Source organism: Mixophyes fleayi, chromosome 10, assembly GCF_038048845.1.
Source record: "Mixophyes fleayi isolate aMixFle1 chromosome 10, aMixFle1.hap1, whole genome shotgun sequence".
NCBI classification, from domain to species: Eukaryota; Metazoa; Chordata; class Amphibia; order Anura; family Limnodynastidae; genus Mixophyes; species Mixophyes fleayi.
In genome coordinates, this window is record NC_134411.1 from 53,452,306 (window position 1) to 53,469,755 (window position 17,450).

Below are 17,450 nucleotides of genomic sequence, written 5' to 3' on the forward strand. Positions count from 1 at the left end.
AAAAAGTGCATCTCAAATTATTTTCACACTATTAAAATCCATGGTACTTCTGGGGTCCTCTAGCCACCAGTCCCCCTGCTATTCAGTTAAATTTTCCATACCAGCACTTCTAAATTCCCACTTCAACCACTGAATATATATCAATAAAAAATATATTTTATATAAAGAAGGCTGGAGTGCCCTCTATATGAATACACATTTTTCCTTTCACTCTTGGCAATATATAATTTTAACTATTACCAGAAGTTAAAGTTTTCAGCCTATGCTGGCTGTTAATTTTCTTCATGGGCACACATTACATTAACTGTGGAAGAATTTATCTTTGTGGTGTTATTCAAGTAATGGTGGTGATGCACACCTTTTTGTTCATTTTAGAGGTTATGTTTTCAACACACATTAACAGCAGATTTTACTAAACGATCCACTTCACTCATTGTTTGTACTGCGGGAGGGAAGTCATTGCTACGAACAAAAACGCCGTTTACATTACTTCTGCACGATACTGCAAGAAAATATTACGAACAGTAGAGGCGACCAGTAATCAAAAACGCAATTACATACGAACATAATTTCTATGTCGCTTTCTTTAATTAAACCGCAGACACATCGTTCTTAATTTGCCGCCATTTTCCCACTTAATAACTAACCAGTTACCAGACTTACAAAGGGCAGCCTACAAGATGGAGGCTGTGGGCGTGTCCGCAAAGACACGTGTGATTAGAAAAAAAATGGAACCAATGAGTAGGTAGGAATGGGTACGTGCCTAAAGCGACCGTTTTGCAAGAGAGCGTTGTCGGGATGATGTAACTGGTTTTTAAGTAAGTCTCAACCCGGAATTTAGAGACATATTTGACTACCTTTTTCCCGCTTTATATACGTCAATCCTGGAAACAGATTCTTCCAACCATCCCCTAACACGTCTGAAACCACATATTTCAGAAACCGGTAACTATGGGCGTTATCCGGCTCTGATTGGCATATTTGTTGTCAAATAACCACATGCTCCTTCGTGGCACCTTGCCTTTTCTGTGATTACAAGGCCAATCATTCTATCCAATTCATAAAATCCTATTATGAGCCAATGAACACTGCTGTTTCTTTCTAGTGGGCGGAGCAACAAAGGTTATAAAAGGTTAAAGTCAGCGCGTCAACGCGTAAGCGCTCAGTCATCGTGGATTGAGGAGGGTGAGGGATCGTTGTGAGAGAACCAGGCCACGTGATGGGTAAGTAATAGGCCTCCTTTCACCAACGTATTATATTTCGTCACTGTCCTGCCGGGTTTCGGAACATGTTTCTTTATGGCTACAACTGGTTAGGGTATATAATAAGCTATGGCATTTGGTTGTAGTCAGTTGCGAGGCCTATACATAATTTCAATCACAAATAATACATAGTAACAGTATATGTGTATGACTGAACTGCGAGTAACGGCTGCATGGTATGTATACACTGTGTTATTATTATGCTTTAGTGAAGAGATTCAAATGCAAGATGTGTTGTATCTTTAACACAGTGTGGTAAAAGTTTTTTGTACAGTATAGTCACTGCATTAGTACAGTATTGAAAGTATTTAGTCCATTCCGCATAAAACACTTTTGCCTTGTTTACAAAGCGTGAATGTTTTGCAAAATATTTTTATTGTGTGCTAGACTGTACACAGGTGGTTTTGTCTAAAAAATGCTTGTGTAACTATGTATATAGCAGTGCTCCAGATGTGAGGACTTTTTTTTTTTTAAATCCTGCTAAAAAGGTGTATGGCTGGCCAACTTTTTACGTGCAAAGCTTAAGCTATATTCACAGGTTGCCATTATATTAAGACTATTTGAGACCCACTGCTTAATTTAGGCAAGCCTTATTTTTTTTTCTAAAGCTTACTGGTGCTATAGCAAAAGTGGGTGCTTGCAAGCTTTTTTTCTGTTTGGTCAATAAAGCCCAGTAATTTCAAGCCAGTGTTGTGGATTCTTGCAGGGAGGCTTAAACTGCTCATTGTGTTTTAGCTTTATAATGATGGCAGCTAGTGTGTTTGGTTTTAATATATTATAGATCAGTTCTCTTCTCCCTAGGTTCCCCTATTACCACCCTCTAAACAAAACACCTAACACAAGACAACAACCCTCTGACCAACATAGTTGTGTAACTAAACATACAGCCCACTAAATACTTTGTAACCTTTTCATTCTAGCCAGACAAATATTCAATATGATGTAGCACTTACCCTTGTCTTTAAAACCATTGTCCCATAGATTGTAAGCTTGCGAGCAGGCTCCTCTTACCTCTGTCTGTATGAATTACCCAGTATTGTTTTATTACTGTTTGTTCCTAATTGTAAAGCATACAGAATTTGCTCGCGCTATATAAATAAATGATGTTTTCAGGAGTTCTTGAACAGCCACTTCCTATAGAGCCCTGGGAGCTGGTTTTCATGTCAAACAGCTCATTTTGTTGTTACCAATAAATAGTGTAGATGCCCAGTTTGCTGTGCTTGAGTGCTATATCCTACCTACGTGGTCAGATCAAGTTTTGATTATGCAATGTGAAGTTATACATGGTACAGTAGATTGGTTAAAAATGACTCCAGCTCAGTGTGTGGCTAGTATTAGTTGACCAACTTATACCTGTAGTCGGCCGTGTTTATTTTATGTATGCCACTGGGAAGATTTTTTTTTACTCCCAATATCAAAAGCAACAAAACTTTCTGCTTTGAGTTTCTAAACTCAAAGTTTAGATGTGAATTATTTTATATCTGACATTAGGTTCATCCAACAGCACTCATTTGGGCTGTCACTTGTTGTAAATTATGTATTTTTATTTAGGACTGTTATGAAATATGTTATGTTTTCCCCAGACTTTTCCCGAAAACGTAAGCGCAGTCGCTGGAATGATGAAACGCCAGATCAAAAGACCATCATTCCTGGGATGCCAACCGTAATACCTCCAGGACTCAGCCGTGAGCAGGAGAGAGCTTATATAGGTAATGCCATGTTACCTCTTTCACTTATATATGTCAGTTATGGTATCAACTTAAAAATGTTACATTTTAAATTGTATTTGAATGTTTAATTTGTGAACTGTACACAAGTATTTAATTTGCTCTAAACCAATATAACCATCTCCAAGTACAAGTTTTGAAATACTTTTTCTTTATGTGAGGGAACAGACTTATGATTTTAGTGACTAAACGTTTTGGCACTGCTTTTGACAAATCAGTCTGTTTCTTTAATCTTCGGCAACATGCAAACTTAATTTTCTTGCACTGAAGCAAATTCAGATGCTTTGTGGTATAGGGTATACATGTTATGCACATGAGTCATTTTAAAGGGAACCCAGCACCAGAAAATCCTACCATATTACTGTAATTTTATGAAGAATCCATAGTACTTGGATGAGTAAAAAACACAATGTTGACTACAGACAATCATGAAGTGGGTGATTTATTTGTATGATGTCTAGGGTGTTTACTGGCTATAAATTAACTTACAATAGTCTTTAGTGATGATGGAGTAAGGGATTATGGGGCTTATTTATGAAGCCTTAAACCATGCAGAAACCTGCTCTTTCCGCACAGTTTAGAAATTTTTAAGTGAAGTGGCTGGTTTTAAGAAAAGCGTAACAGATATTGCTTGCATTAGTCAAAGTACAGCACAATCCAGCAGTCCCCAATTTTATCAAGCTGCTCCCAAAAAACCTTCGCTTTTCGGAGCTTGAAGCCACCTGAAGTTGATGGTAGACATTCAGTCCTGTGGGGAGAGCTTCGCTGAAGATTGGTCTTCGGAGGTCAGAACAGAGTTTTCATTAGTAGAGCCATTGTCAGGACAGCACAACCGAACTGAATTACTTTTTTGAGGCAATTTACTATGTCATCTGTCATCGTTGCGGTGACAGATGATAATTAAAGGGGCGAAAATGCGAACATTCTTAAATGGGTTCCTAGAGGAGATGTTTAAAGCATTGATCTAGATTATCTTGTACATAAACCGGATACTGCAGGCAACAAAAGATCAGTTTTTGTATTCGTTCTGTGGCATGTTGTTAAATCTTAGGTTCTTGGTTTAATTGTGAATGTTCTTATTTGGTCAGTGTTTTTTCTGCTTTATTACACATTAATAATAGACATCGGGGATAGCTACAGCAGTTAAGTTTGTACTTCATTTACAATATTTACACGCGGTGTGATGTATCCCAGGTTATAGATTTTAAGGCTGTCATGTATTTTCTATATTGATCATTTAAAGGCTGTTTCCAACAAAATTGGCTGTATTTACGTTTGGTTTGGAATGAGATGATATTTAACCATCTAAAATTGTTTATCGATAAATTAATATTAGATGTAATAGTGGTAATAAATATTCATAACAAGCCTTCTATTTTATTAGGTTACTATTTGACAGCAATATGTTACAATATAATCTTCGGGTTATAAACCCCAATTTAGTCACTGAAGCCAGTTAGGGAATTTAATATATTCAATCCATGTGGTGAGAGCTGCTCACACAAGCGGGTAGTCTCCTTTAGGAACAAAATGCCCCACTAATTTTATAGAAATATTATAAGTTGTATGTACCGTAGTTATAGTCCATGACACATGATGAGCTCAGATTTGGAAATGTTTACTCATTAGCATTCCATCCTGAAACTTAACAAGTACTTGAATAGCCTGGATATCACCAGGCTCTGTAGGCCTGTGGCCAGACTACCACTCATGCTATGCATATAGCCTGTCTGCACATAAGGCTTGTTCCATAACAAATATCAAAGCAAAAAACTTTCTGCTACCCTGGCAATGACTAGAACAGTCTGAGGTGGGACATAATATAAGAATATTGTACTGAATAAGTTGTTTGGAGACACACAGGGATGATTATGCGCATATTTAGTGGACTATTCTGTAGTTTTTACAATCATGGATGAGTCTAGTAATAAAACACGACTAGACAGCCATTGATTAGGTAAGTGGCACTTCCTACAGAAATACTCAAACACTGCTTAAAAGTAGGTTATGCTAAAGTGCATAGCAAATTATGCAGTTGTATGTGAATTTAAAAATAGTATATACAGTTACAGGTCCAAGTAATTTAGTCCATAGGTCAGCAATATTTACAATGTTATGCATGATTCAAAGACATGCCCATCTGTTCATGTTGCCTTTGCAGAAAGTATGATCGTATATATTTATTTTTTGGTTTAAGATAGTTTTCTGGCGTTGGTATCCCTAAAAGCACAAGTTTCACATGTGCTAGTCTTTCGATTTAAGTACTTTGCAGACTAAAAGCATTTTCAAACTTGCAAAAAAAACATTTGGTTTATGTGAAATGTTTAATTGTGTGAATACTGTGATTTTCTGTAGTTAATGTACAATATTTACTTTGTAAGTTTATATTTCTACATATTCAATTTAAATTGCAGTATTTGCAATGACCGATTGACAGCTATCGTAGATCATAACGATTGCTATGTTTATACCTTTAAGAAGAGAATGGGAACAAATCTATATGGCAGTTGTACATTTTAAAAAAAATGGCAATTGCTATTCCCAGAGTTGGTGGTTTTAGGTCACTGTTTAGAAAATGGCTTTCTTGCCTTGCAGATCATTGCCAATATAAATCCTAACATGAAAATAGTTGCTGACCTTCTGGTGCATGAATTTAAATTGCCTTTTAATGAGTTCTAAAGATACATTTACAATTAAAGCCGAGGAAGTCCTTAAGTAGTGTATGCTGAGTAGTGCTAAGGTTACATGTTAGTTGCTAGTTGGTCAGCATTTACATAGTACTTGTTTTGCAAGTCTTGGAAAGCATTTGCCATCGCCTTCCATCACCACCACCTTCTTAAATGTGCCCTGCACTTGATAAATAAATGAGGATGTCACATTACATAGTTATAAAAGTGGTTTTGGCTATTGACACTAAGCAATGTAGATTCCACAAAGTCTTTGTGCTACCGCAAAGCCTTTGTTCTGTGTGGAATGTTAATATTTTTACCCCCCAATTAACTTGTTTTAGGCCGTACTCTATATTGGTCACCACTGCCCTGTCCCATTAAAGGTGTGAAACAGGTAAAAAATAACCCTAACCCATTGACATCCTTTTATGAATTCTACCGTTTTTCTCTCCTCAACTGAACTATTATTAAATCAAAATGTTATGGGTTTAAGATTCCTCTTTTTTGGGTGTGTAACAAATTTCTCCCGTTCCTTTTTTTTGTTTTCTAACCTGCTTTCTTCCAGTTCAACTTCAAATTGAGGATCTGACTCGAAAGCTTCGCACGGGAGACCTGGGAATACCCCCTAACCCAGAAGACAGGTTGGGAAAACCCCTCCACTCGCTTGTAACGCCTGACAGTAACCGTTTCTTCTTCTCTTGGGCTTGTTAATTGTATATTCTGTAAAATATGAAATTTAGGCAGGGCTTAACTATAGAAAATGTATTTCAATTTAGTGGGATTATCTTGCTCTCCAAAGTGCTAGCATTTGTATGCACACCAGCTAAGAAGCTTATTAAATATTTCTAAAATAGGATTCTAATTGTAGGGAACTGTATCGGTGTGTATGTAAATCATTTTTTTCCCCTCATTCAAGAGCATGATTAGTTTATCTGTAGGAAGTGCAATTATTAGAGTGACAATTATTTCATGGTCTGGCTGTAACTGAATGCTGCTAAAAAGCTGAAGTATTTTTGGTCTAGCTATGTTATTACATGAAACAAATATCAATGTGTAGTACCAGTGTACTTCCATAGAGGTCAATGATTTCCTTGATCAGATATGTACATGTTTTCACACTATTAACAAAGCTGACCACTAGCATGTGTCACAAGGACGTTGTATTTGTAGACATTTATAATTCGTTAAAATCTGTAGTGGGTGCGTATCACTAGGGCTCATACACTCATGCCTTTAAAAAAAATTTTAGGGGCTTTTCTGTGCTTCTCAAATGCTAGAAAACAGCACATAAATGACTCCACTTAGAATTTATATGGTTTAATTTTTTTTAAATTCCTATAGATGCTTGTATTAAATATTTCCAGTGTAAAAAAAGTGCATCTTACATGATTGAATGCTGTCAAAATGCTTAATCATTAGTAGCATTAAAAATCTACAGTTTAATAGCCAAAGAAAACTGCCTTTTGGGGTAACCCCTACAAGTGGTCTGGAATGTCCTCCCCTTGCCCACATTTCATTTAATTATTAAATTTATCTAAATATTATGGCTACATCCTGATTTTCCATAGAAGTCTTTGAATAACACTTTGAAAAAACTTTTTAGGAATACTGAGAAGCATGATTTATTAACCCACCTACTGTATTTAGTTTTTTACATTGTGAGCACCTAAACCTTTGTTTGGAGAGCAAGCTGATTTCCACTAGTTTTTCCTGATTGCTAAAATTGTTAAAAAATAACGGAAATATTTTACGCAAGAACCAATTTGTTGCTTTGATCTGTGGACAACTTTGATATGTCTCTTTGGACATTACGGTCTTATAAATTTTAGCTTGGCTTTTGTTAAAGCTATCATGGCCTTTGTGGTCTTGCAATGTCCAAGCAAAGAGGGCTTCTGTTTTCATAAAATTACAAGATTGGAAAGGAAGTGCTAATATGGAGGATATTGAAATTGTTAATACTTAATAGTTTGTGTATTGAACAAATCTAGATGTAGATGAAATACAAATTTTTATTACATGTTTCATTTTAAGAATTTGATCGGTGGAATACTACTGTAATTTGGTTAGTTACCGTTTATTATGTCTACAAATTAATAATCTATACTTAATTCAAGACCTATTTACAATATATGCAATTGTATTATCGGGTTGATGCAATAGGTAGTTTCATTTTAGATTTTCATATATCAACTTATCTTACTCATTCTGAGCCTTGTAATTTTACTGCTTATGGAAACCCACCTTAATAGAGGTTGGGGATGTCTGTCTTGGGACTCCAGATGTTACATCCAGGTAAAGGTTCTATTCTCCAGGTATTGTGCAGGAATGTGTTCTAAAAGGACTAGGCTGCAGCATTGGCTTATATGGTTATCAGAGCTATCAAATCTGGTTCTGCAGTACTGCCCCATTATAAAATACTCCAGGCTTGGAATAAATCTTCAGTAGACTTACTAATGGTGTAAGGGAATATTGACCCTTTTATCGGGGGGCTCAAGTCAGACTGATGCTTTACATTAACCATGAATAACTCAGGGGTGTATATATAGAGGCTAGGGATGTTATGATGCGTATATTCTACCATCATGAGCCAGTTTACTTTCATGCCACATCATCTTAAATGTTTCCAGCGCTCACTGTTAAAGCTAGTAAAACTGATATCCATGCCTCTGACACATTAATGTTTTCAGTCATATTACTATACAATAATACAAAATATTAATGTAAAAAAGTTACATAATTTGTGCTTCTTGAAAGAATTACCATGACATGTTTAATATAATGTAGATCTAGGCAGTATAATTACTGGGTTCAGCATTAGTAACAGTCCAAGCAATTAGTGATGTTGCTTAAATTCTGATGTATTCATATATTTAGTGTTCAGTTATGTTAATTATTTCAAAAACTTTGGTAATTTGCCTCAATAAAATGGATAGTTTATAGCAAGATATATGCTGTACACTAAAGGAGAATCCACATTTTTTATTACATTAGAAAATGAAGAATACATTTTATTGCAGTTTTTGCATGTCATTAGCATTGGCCCTATGATTTAATGCAGTAACAAGATTACATTTGGTTTTAAAAATACTTGGGATGATATCGTAAGATCAGTTTATTTGTGAAATATTTATCAGTAGTTTACAGTGTCAGAGACCTATGGATTCGGTTTCTTAACCAATAACCATTTTCTTTTTTATTTTTTAACAATCCAGTTTCTCTCAAATGTCTTCAACAGCCTTTTCTTTTGATTTCATACTATTGCAGTGTCAATAGGTGCACTCTATGGGGTGAATTATCCAAATTCAACTTTATTTTATATAACTTTAACCATACCCTATTCTCTCTGCTCCTACTGCATTCTTAATTGCTTTTGCTGAAAGCAGGTTTTAGAGAGGTTAACTTTTTCATTTTTAATAGATAACAGCCTTTGCACCTTTCTTAAACAGGTTTTAAAACTATTGTGCCCCACTTAATAAGGTTTGTGAGCAGAATTGTTTCAATAACTAATGTTTTTGTTTTCTTCCTCAAAGCAGCCCTCTAATAATTTGAATTTTCGACCGAATATTCAACCTCATTTTACATAATTAACCTGCTGACTTTCTCTCTAGTAGTTAGAGATTTTCCTTTTGCCCAAGCCTACCTTTTTTGTCATTGTGCAACACTGTTTCAGCATGTGCTACATGAGTTTAGTGTATAGTCATAGGATTATCTTCCTATAATGGTTTCCAGTAACTTAAATCATGTGATTTGGTTGAAGTTACTCTAAAGCAATTATAAAATTAGTCTCCATTATGAAAGACCAACGAAACGTCAGAAATAAAATCCTACTAGTTTTCTTGCACTTTCTAATTTTTACTTTAATTCAAAAACAAGCTGGTGAAAAAAATAAACATTTTACTACATGCTTGTGTAAATTTAAAACTAAGAGGTAACTGCAGTGAGATATTACCCTAAATATTTTAAGGCTTAAATTATTTTAACTTGCACCTATTACAGTTTAACGTGTTAACATCAATTGAGTGTTCTTCAGGAATAGAATGCAAACGTTTGTATAAAAGTTTATTGAATATACTTGTGAAAGGAATAAATCTTGTTACAGATAAATTGTATAAATTGATACCCCGTTATATTGTGTTCACTTAATGAACTGGGCACTGAAATCTGTAGCATGGTGTAAATAAGATGTAAATTGGCACAAACATTTAACCTAATCTAGTGTAAATTTTCAATATCCTCTGCCAATTGCTTTTCCAACCCTATTTAGGTTTGTTTCTACATTAAAAAAAAAGAATATTCTTCCCAACTTGCATCTGACCTCTTGTGGTTTAATTGTATCTGGCCTTAAGTAGGTCACAGTAGCTAAGACTTGTTAGGCTTGAAATAATGTAAAATAAACTGTTTTACAGAGCCCATTTGTAAGTAATGCATTAAAATGGTTAGTTTGTTCTGGAAATGAAGAATGTAAGTAACATTTTACATTTGGCAATTTCAGTCTCTATATAGTTCAAGTTGCAACATATTTAGCTTGATCTATATATATCATGTATTGCTAATATTCAACTTGCAACAAGTATTGAGTATAAACAGTGGATTTAGGGCATAGTGATTAGAACTACTCCAAACCTTCCATGTTCAACAGGTAGAGTATAACCATGAAAATACCAGCCATGTGCAGTGCTCTAAATGTGTTTTTATCTACCAATGAGGATGTTTTAAAAATACAAGTTGCAAAGATAAGGAAGTTTCCCTCAAGTTGAAACTGACTCTTCAGTGTTATTTTGTGCATTTACCTTGTTCTGATGACATTTACTCTCCCTCCATACAGATCACCATCTCCTGAGCCCATCTATAATAGTGAAGGGAAACGTCTTAACACGCGGGAATTCAGGACTCGTAAAAAACTGGAAGAGGAGCGTCACAATCTAATCACAGAGATGGTGGGATTGAACCCAGACTTCAAACCACCTGCGGACTACAAGTGAGTACAATACCGTTAGTTTTGTGTGATCTACATTTAGAGGTCTCATTTTAAAGCTTTTTATTTGTACTTATTGATATCCCAGCTCTATGTTCACAGGGCCTAATTATCCAATAGGATGACAAGGTTTCAGGTCTGTGGGGGGAAAGGGAGGACAGCTGCAAAAGCTTTGTGGGGTACAAACTTGTGATGGAGAGGTACAAACCGTAGTTAATGTTAAAATACAAGAGAATAGCTCTTCGGGCGCCTGAGGGGAAGCGAGTAAGGTACACAAAGGATAGCAGCAACAGACCAGGTTTAACAGCCACCTTCGCATATCTACCCTCATTCATGCCTCCTATACAGTTCTGATTATAATAAGAGTGCAAAGATTGCTGTGAACCTTTCAAGAAGCCAAGTGGAGCGGAGCTTCGGTAACGCAGGAACATAAACAGTGTTTAACGCGTTTTAGCCCGGCGTCAAAGGCAGAATGGCGTGCACTATGAGCGTATTGGACTAGGGTGTCCCTGAACCCTTAATCCCTGTATGTTCTGCTTTTCATTTTTGGCTGTTGCTCATTATACTTGCTCTCTCTAATCTGCTTAAAAAGTATCTATGCACACAATTCTCACACGCCTTTGTTTTCTAGGCCACCTGCTACGCGTGTCAGTGATAAGGTCATGATTCCTCAGGATGAATACCCAGAGATCAACTTTGTTGGTCTACTTATTGGTCCCAGGTATGAAACGCCCACAATAGGTAGAATGTCGCCATATTAGTGTAACATTTCTTTATTTTAGTTTCTTTATTTTTATTTAAGGGGCAATACACTGAAAAACATTGAGAAGGAGTGCAATGCTAAAATAATGATCCGGGGCAAAGGTTCAGTGAAGGAAGGAAAAGTGGGACGCAAGGATGGGCAGATGCTTCCAGGGGAGGATGAACCACTCCATGCCTTGGTAACCGCCAATACCATGGAAAATGTCAAGAAAGCAGTAGATCAGGTAAACTTTATTAAAAGGGTTTTTTGCTGCAGTAAGTACTGCTATGTGAAAATATCACCTGTCTACCAAGTGGGTTAAATCTACTTGCCAATTGCCTCTAAGATGGCTAGGTAAAATGTCACATTAATACTGTTGTCTGATATCTTTTTAATGTTAATTTCATTTGTCACTTGCTCCTCGCTCCAGATTCGGAATATTCTCAAACAGGGTATAGAAACTCCAGAGGATCAGAATGACCTTCGGAAAATGCAGTTGCGTGAGTTAGCACGACTTAATGGCACATTGCGTGAAGATGATAACAGGTTAATTTTTTTGCCTTCATTATCTTAACTGCTAATGCAACATGTTTTTAAGCATTAAAATGAAGCAAATAATTTTTTCATAGGATCCTGCGACCCTGGCAAAGCACAGAAACACGGAGCATCACTAATACCACCCTGTGTACAAAGTGTGGAGGAGCTGGGCATATTGCTTCTGACTGCAAGTTTATAAGGTGATTGCCAGAACATGGCAATTTTGGAATAAAACATTCGCTTGTGCTCAGTTTATGTATATTGTGCTAGTTTAAGTAGTGTATTTAACAGTTTCTACCCTGATTAAATTGGAAAGCTGTCCATGATGTACTGGTAGAATTCACTTTAGATGGTTTGGTATAATTTTCAAAAGAATTGAAACCATATTATACTTCCATGGAAGTTTAGTAGTAATGGTAAAAAGTGGAATGGTCCATAGAAATATAAGATAATAAAACCTGGGTATTTAAGTTTTGTCATGTAACCTTTTGCTTTTCTGTAGTGTGCCAGTGCGTCCTGGAGAGCCACAGTCTGCTCAAGACAAGGCAAGGATGGATAAAGAATACCTTTCACTTATGGCAGAGTTGGGAGAAGCCCCTGTACCTTCCTCTATTGGAGCCACATCTGTCCAATCACATAATCCCATTCAGGGGAGCCTGAGACCTACTGGCATGGCTGGAAGCCAGCCACCTCTGGTATGTAGCCATGTACAGAAGCAACCCCTTGTTCTACACAAGTTTTCAAAAGTCCGAAATGTACATAGTGATTTGTTGTTTTGAAAGTATTTTGTTGTGCTTGAATGTTTGCAAAGGCTCATTTATTTGAGACCATGTTCATGCAAATCATACGTGTATTAAAAATCATAATTTGCAGTGGTCTTGTAGAGTAAAACTTGGATATTACAGTATCTTTGGGGAGATCAAGCCTTGTTGCTTGGCAAAGCATGTTTTCATTCACCGTTATAAAACACTTTTCTATTGCATTCTTAAGATGGGAATTTTTAAATTCGAACTAGTATGCATACACATACTGCACAATTCTAAACTGGCTTATTATCACATGCCTTCTGAGTAGATACTTGCTATATATCTTAAATCTGATTTGCATGTTTTGTATAAAGATAACACTTTCCCAAAAGAGTATATTAAACAAATCATTCTGGGGCACTACATAAGCAGCTTGCTTTTTAGCCTAATATCTTTAATTTATGGGCATTATATTTGTATAAAAAGGAAAAAATGGACATGTACTTTTCATAATGTTGTCCTCCACTACATTCACTCAGCCTATCAAATATGCTGGTTTTTTTTTTGGAGACTTCTAAAGTTTAGAGTAATACAAAATATATGCACTTTAGTGGAGTCAACTGTATTTGTGCCATATGTAAAACATCCAAGGTTAACACATGCTTTAATACTAGCTTTAATACTAGCGGTGCTATTTTATTAGACCTAGATCACCTCTTTCATGCAGAAAGCACCATTGGTCTTGTCACCAGTGGTTTCAGCTAGTTGCCAGTGACTCATTTTGGCACATGGACTTAGCATTGTTTGAGATTGGTTTCCTAAATTGTGTAAGACTCCTGTATGTGGGCTGTCTTCCTGCTTATGTAAGCTCTAACACTGGCCTTTGGCCGCATCTTAGGCTTCAATGTAAATCTTTATAATGCTATGGTAGTTTGAGAACAGTACATGGTGCCAGGGAAAGTTAAAGAACCATTCAACTTTTCTTTTTTTTTTAAGCTGTTGCGATCTGTCTTCATTTGTAAACTGAAAACACACCTATATTGCTAGCACTGGAGCCATGCCAATACATTAGTGTTTAGCACTTTACTGTCCATATGTTTGCTTATGCTGTTACTAAGCCCTGTATGGTAGAACCAACTTTACTACTGAATATGTATGTCTGACCATGCTAGAAGTTGTAATTTGTGGCTCTACGTGCAAACATGCAGAATTATGGCCATGGTATAGATAAGATGCCCTGCTGTTCTGATATTCCATTTTGCGGAATTTTTTTTTTTTTCATTGCATGCCTGAAGAATGTATAATTGTGACAATTGATAAATCCTAGCTAATATGTCTTATCTGTCAAATGTTTTCTTAAAACACAGACCCGGCCACCCTGGATGGCTACTGATCGTCCATTCCCATCTCTTCATGGTGCTCCTCATTCCTTCCATCATCCAATGGGAGGAGCTGGCAATGGTCCACCCCTCCAGCCTAATCCAGCTGCCCCCCACCATCACTGGATGCAACCACATCATGGTGCACATCCACCAAGTCATCATCCTATGGGTAAGTATTTTAAAATATATATATTTTTTTAACTCCATTCTTCTTTTCAGTTACCACTCCAAAATTTGTTAAATTTTTTTTACAGGTCTCTTACATTCACACCCCATGAGCCTGATGCCTCCGCCTCCTCCACCTCCTACTGGACCAGCACCTCCACCACCGCCATCTGCCCCCTCTTTGCCTCCTTGGCAACAGCAAGCCACCCCCCAACCTTGGCAGCAGAGTACGTATGCATGTTCATTGATTTAAAATACATGGATGGGATATTTGTTGTCCAATAGACAATTAACTAAGATGCTAAGATGCCTAAACGTTTTTAAAATTCCTAAAAAAAATAAATATATCCTGATTAGTTTTCTATTCTACCCTACTTAATTCTAATTTGTTATATTTTTCTTTCTAGATTCACAAACCACCACCTCTGGCTCAGCCTCTCTCCCTCCATGGCAACAGCAACAAGGAGGGGCTGGTGCTTCACCTAGCACTGCCATTCAGTCAAGTGCCTCATTAGTGCCCCCTCCCCCTGGTGTCCAACCACCACTGCCCCCCAGTGCTCCACCGCCTCCGCCACCACCACCTCCTGGAACCTCTGGCCTTCTATATGCTCCACCACCCCCTCCCCCACCTCCTATAGATCATTCCAACTTTGTCACTATGATGGGTATGGGTGTTCCAGGAATACCCCCATTCTCCATGCCCCCTGCTCCTCCCCCGCCCCCTCCCCAAAACTGAGCCATGTGTTTCTACTTTAAATCATAGTTAAGAAGGCGCTTTGCCTTTCACATCAGAACTCCATATTTTTCACAGTGGATAAATGCATCCTCCCAATTAAAAATGAGGATCAACATACTCATCTTACCTTCATACTTGATGAATTTGTGCTTACTACTAATTTCAACAATCCAATTCTCCAGACTTGTACTTTGAATTCATTGGGACTTTGGTTGACATCCTTCAGGATATTGGACTCCCCCCCCCCCCCCTCCCCTAAGGCCTTTTTCTTTTTGGAGAATATATATATTTTTTTTTTTAATACAGGCATTAAATGCTAGTTAAAAGTAAACAAAGCCTTGTCTTTAATTCTAACTTTTAACAGCATGTTAGTGTCAAGTTACCTGCATAATGTACCATGTACTTGAGTGTTAGCTTCTGAACACTGCAGGCAACGTCAAAATTAATGCAAAATGTGTGTACAGGTACATTTGCTTTCATTTTCATACAATCCACAATCCGTGTGTTCAATGGAATTTGAGAACGCATGTTAACCACTCTAACACCTATGTAGAGAGGCCTTAATGTTTTAACTTTTCCTTTTAATCTTATAGCGGTTACATTTTTTCAAAACCTTAAAGCATTCTGATTTACCCTGTCGAGTCACATTTTTGTTTTGAATTTAATGACATGGATGTTCCTTTAATCCTTAATTTAAAATGCACAATCTATTAACTTGGGGGGAGACATACAACTTTTTTGTGTTCAATCCTCCTTCCACCTACTAGTTACATGATTTCTGTCTCAACCAGATACCTCCTCTATTGAAAGCAACACTTCTCCCATTGTCAAACTTATTTTTACATTAAATCCATTTACCTATTGTCAAAGAAACTCTTACTGCTACCACTGCCATCTTATTTTAGCTTCTTATTTTTCAAGGCGCGTATGGTGTCCTTTGCCATGCACTTAACTAATTGTCTAGTAACTGCATACATTTTATGATGCTTTGTTTATTTTTGCCACATTAATTTAGTGTCTTGTGTGTTTGGGGTTAAAATCGTCAGTCCTAATTCCCTGATATCAATGTGATTTGTGTTTGGAACTCAAGAGTTCTGTGTCAAAGAAACAGCCGGTGTAGCATTTTGTCTGATATTTCTCATCTTTATGCTTGCTTGTTTTGTCAGCTGCTGCAAAAAGCCTGTCTTGCAAGTGTTTGTTTTTTTTTGTTTTGCAGATTAACCTAGTAGGTAATTATGGTACATGGGATTAGATCAGTAATTTTGTAATTGAAACGCATCTGAATTTGTCCATTTCCCTTGTAAACTAGTTGGGCTACATTTATACTAGCTGATTTCTAATTACCTCACACAGAGGATTAATCAGGGATATCAAAAATATTCTGCTTGTTACCTGCAGAAATGCAGTCTTTTAGGTGGTCTCAGTTCAACCAGTTAAAGGTCCTGCAAAATTTGAAAAAAACTCTTGTTTTATTTTAAGCATTGTAGTGCGTATGATTAGTTTATTCTGGAGAGCTCATCTTATAGATTTAATGACTTGACTCAAAGTATGTATTACATTTCTAACAGTACTCAAATAACAGTTTCCAAGGTGGATATTTTATTGAATGATTGTCATACTTCTTACCCAGTTGTCACACTTGGTTATGCTTATGTGAATAAAGTTATTTTTTTCCTGTCTTCTCAGATATGGCCAATTTTACATGGATATCGCCTCAGTGACAACTAAACATTTAAGTGGTGGCTGAACTTAAAGTATAGTCTGCTCATGTATGGGATATTTGAAGAGATGTGTATATAGCAACATACCTAAACATTGATATCTAGTAACATTTCAAGTGTTGGGTACCCATGTAATATGTTTTGTGTGTATTGGGTTTTGTTTTTATAGACTTTTTACAATCTTGTTCAGTACTTAAACTATAGCTGTACAGTAAAAGTCCAACATTTTGCAAGTGCTGATTAAAAAGCAGCAGCTAAATAGTGTAAATGCTTCTGTAAGACCTATTATCTTTGGATCCTTTTTATGCAACATATACATTTATTCAACAAAATCTCTAGGGTTAGGGTAAACTGGAAACGTATAAATTTGACATGCGGTATGTTTTACTTACAAGTGCAACGTTAATACTAAGCCGGGTTTCAGCTCGCAGCTCCCTGAGCAGTGCAGTAATAACGGTATTTACGCTCACTATTACCGTAATAACGGTAATAGTGCGCACGCTACGTTACTTTTACATTCAATATGCCCCTTATTATTTGTAGCAAAATTTAGCAGGTACAAAAATATACATGAGACAAAGTATACATCCAATATTATTACACGTAAGGTTTATGCACCTAAATTATAGTTCAAAAAGAACCATCTTGCTCTGACACAGTGGTGGAACTATAATTGGTGGTGCGGCAGGTGCGTTGCTCTGACATTTATTAGGTTTTAGAAGAAAGAAATCAAGATATACAAGGAAGAAACGGCTCATTCAAAGAGCAGATAGAAAAAGGAGCAATGC

The 17,450-nt window shown here is 36.6% G+C and overlaps 1 protein-coding gene across 2 annotated transcripts; it reads left to right on the forward strand.

Moving 5' to 3' along the window:
- The first annotated feature begins 1,114 nt into the window (after positions 1 to 1,114).
- Positions 1,115 to 15,573, forward strand: SF1 (splicing factor 1). 2 transcript variants are annotated; one of them, XM_075188770.1, is made up of 12 exons: positions 1,115 to 1,223; positions 2,846 to 2,971; positions 6,224 to 6,299; positions 10,484 to 10,636; positions 11,265 to 11,354; positions 11,436 to 11,619; positions 11,806 to 11,921; positions 12,005 to 12,112; positions 12,415 to 12,607; positions 14,026 to 14,209; positions 14,295 to 14,432; positions 14,613 to 15,573. In XM_075188770.1, exons 1-12 carry the CDS (start codon positions 1,220 to 1,222, stop codon positions 14,939 to 14,941), a joined length of 1,701 nt encoding a protein of 566 aa, XP_075044871.1. In that variant the 5' UTR covers positions 1,115 to 1,219; the 3' UTR covers positions 14,942 to 15,573. The 2 variants fall into 2 exon arrangements, with proteins under 2 accessions (XP_075044871.1, XP_075044872.1); XM_075188771.1 differs by lacking the exons at positions 1,115 to 1,223; positions 6,224 to 6,299 and having other exon boundaries at positions 2,845 to 2,971.
- The last annotated feature ends 1,877 nt before the right edge of the window (positions 15,574 to 17,450 follow it).